Consider the following 2,556-nt stretch of genomic DNA (forward strand, 5'->3'; position numbering starts at 1 on the left):
CCCAGAGCTGCTCTTCTATGATGCATTGAACACAGAACTATGGAACTAGAAAGATTCAAGACCTTGTACTACTCTCTGCTTTTACAGTTGGAGGACACTGAGGCCCATAGAGGTGAAGTATAAGGAAATCATCAGGTGGTAGGAAATCACCAGGTGATAGGCAGGCTTAGACTGAGCCTCCTGACTCTTGGCTCTAGATTATTATTATTATTATTATTATTATTTTATTTTTATTTTTTTTTGGTGGGAGGGAATACTGGGGATTGAACTCAGGGGCACTTGACTACTGAGCCACATCCCTAGCCCTATTTTGTATTTTATTAGAGACAGAGTCTCATTGAGTTGCTTAGTGCCTTACTAAATTGCTGAGGCTGGCTTTGAACTTGTGATCCTCCAGCCTCGCCTCCAGAGCCGCTGGGATTACAGGCATGCAACACCATGTCTGGCCTTGGCTCTAGAAAATAATTTTCAACATATTTTAATGCATCTATGTCAATGGCTCTTTCCATGTCCTACTCTATGAAAGCTGAAAAGAAAACAAGACCTCAAATACCCAACTCCCCAAACCTAAACTCAAAACATTTATGGCTCTGCACTTCTCCCTGGTGAGCTATGAGACCTGTGGGTCTGCTCCTTGACTTCCCTCATAGGATGGCCCCCAAACGCCAATGTTCGCTCCAGTCTCAAACAAAAAAACCCAAACTGCCTGCCGCCCCTGAGCAGGTGAATTCATCGGCCTCTCTGGGTTTGCCGAAGGGAGAAAAAGAACAACAAGAAGCAACTGAACATATCGATGAAGTACAAAATGAAATAGACATACTTAATGAACAAGCCAGTGAGGAGATATTGAAAGTAGAACAGAAATATAACAAACTCCGCCAACCATTTTTTCAGAAGAGGTCAGAATTGATCGCCAAAATCCCAAATTTTGGGGTAACAACATTTGTCAACCACCCACAAGCGTCCGCACTGCTTGGAGAGGAAGATGAAGAGGTGCTGCATTATTTGACCAGAGTTGAAGTGACAGAATTTGAAGATATCAAATCAGGTTACAGAATAGATTTTTATTTTGATGAAAATCCTTACTTCGAAAATAAAGTTCTCTCCAAAGAATTTCATCTGAATGAGAGTGGTGATCCATCTTCAAAGTCCACTGAAATCAAATGGAAATCTGGAAAGGATTTGACGAAACGTTCAAGTCAAACGCAGAATAAAGCCAGCAGGAAGAGGCAGCATGAAGAACCAGAGAGGTTCTTTACCTGGTTTACTGACCATTCTGATGCAGGTGCAGATGAGTTAGGAGAGGTCATCAAAGATGATATTTGGCCAAATCCATTGCAGTACTATTTGGTTCCTGATATGGATGATGAAGAAGGGGAAGGAGAAGAAGAAGATGATGATGATGATGAAGAAGAAGGATTGGAAGATATTGATGAAGAAGGGGATGAGGATGAAGGTGAAGAAGATGAAGATGATGATGAAGGGGAGGAAGGAGAGGAGGATGAAGGAGAAGACGACTAATTGAACACTGATGGATTCCAACCTTTTTCTTTCTTTCTTTTGTTTTATGTTTTTTTCTTTTGTTTTTTGTTTTTTTAATTCAGTCCCTGGGAGCAAGTTGCAGTCTTTTTCCCCCCTCCCCCCCACCCCCTTGTGCTCAGTCGCCCTGTTCTTGAGGTCTCTTTTCTCAAACCATGCTTCTCAACTTATTTTGGGGGGAAATACCTTGAGCAGAGTACAATGGGAAAAGAATCTCTACACCCTTCTGTTCGAAATTCATTTTTATCCCTTCCTGTCTCAAAACAAAAAACAAAAAACTGTATGGAATCAACACCACCGTGCTCTGTGGGAAAAAAGAAAAACCTTCTACTCCTTTCACTCTGCTGGAAGTTGGAGGGTGCTAGGCCCCTGTGTAGTAGTGCATAGAATTCTAGCTTTTTTTCCTCTTTTCTCTGTATGTTGGGCTCAGAGATTACACTGTGTCTCTATGTGAATATGGACAGTTAGCATTTACCAACATGTATCTGTCTACTTTTTCTTGTTTAAAAAAAGAAAAAAAAAAACTTAAAAAAATGGGGTTATAGAAGGTCAGCAAAGGGTGGGTTTGAGATGTTTGGGTGGTTAAGTGGGCATTTTGACAACATGGCTTCTCCTTTGGCATGTTTAATTGTGATGTTTAACGGACATCCTTGCAGTTTAAGATGACACTTTTAAAATAAAATTCTCTCCTAATGATGACTTGAGCCCTGCCACTCAATGGGAGAATCAGCAGAACCTGTAGGATTTTATTTGGAATTGACATTCTCTATTGTAATTTTGTTTGTTTATTTTTAAATTTTCTTTTTTTGTTTTCACTGGAAAGGAAAGATGATGCTCAGTTTTAAATGTTAAAAGTGTACAAGTTGCTTTGTTACAATAAAACTAAATGTGTACACACACACACACACACAAAAACATTTATGTCTGAAACCAAGTAGTAACAATTTCTGGAACACAAAGGGACTACCCCAGCCTGCTGTAGAAAGGAAATAGGACCCTCTTAGCAGAGAAACTGGC

At 40.2% G+C, this 2,556-nt stretch overlaps 1 protein-coding gene across 1 annotated transcript; it reads left to right on the plus strand.

Annotated features, from left to right (window-relative positions):
* The first annotated feature begins 636 nt into the window (after positions 1-636).
* LOC124104429 (protein SET) lies at positions 637-2,235 on the plus strand. The gene has a single exon (XM_046461385.2). It carries the CDS (start codon positions 652-654, stop codon positions 1,519-1,521), a length of 870 nt encoding a protein of 289 aa, XP_046317341.1. The 5' UTR covers positions 637-651; the 3' UTR covers positions 1,522-2,235.
* The last annotated feature ends 321 nt before the right edge of the window (positions 2,236-2,556 follow it).

This window comes from Marmota monax, unplaced genomic scaffold (genome assembly GCF_021218885.2).
Source record: "Marmota monax isolate L192 unplaced genomic scaffold, Marmota_monax_Labrador192_F-V1.1 WCK01_AAM20220418_F8-fsc00001, whole genome shotgun sequence".
Classification (NCBI taxonomy): domain Eukaryota; kingdom Metazoa; phylum Chordata; class Mammalia; order Rodentia; family Sciuridae; genus Marmota; species Marmota monax.

Coding starts and splice junctions, on each gene's coding strand:
- LOC124104429 (XM_046461385.2), top strand. CDS start 652: ATGGCCCCCAAACGCCAATGTTCGCTCCAGTCTCAAACAAAAAAACCC.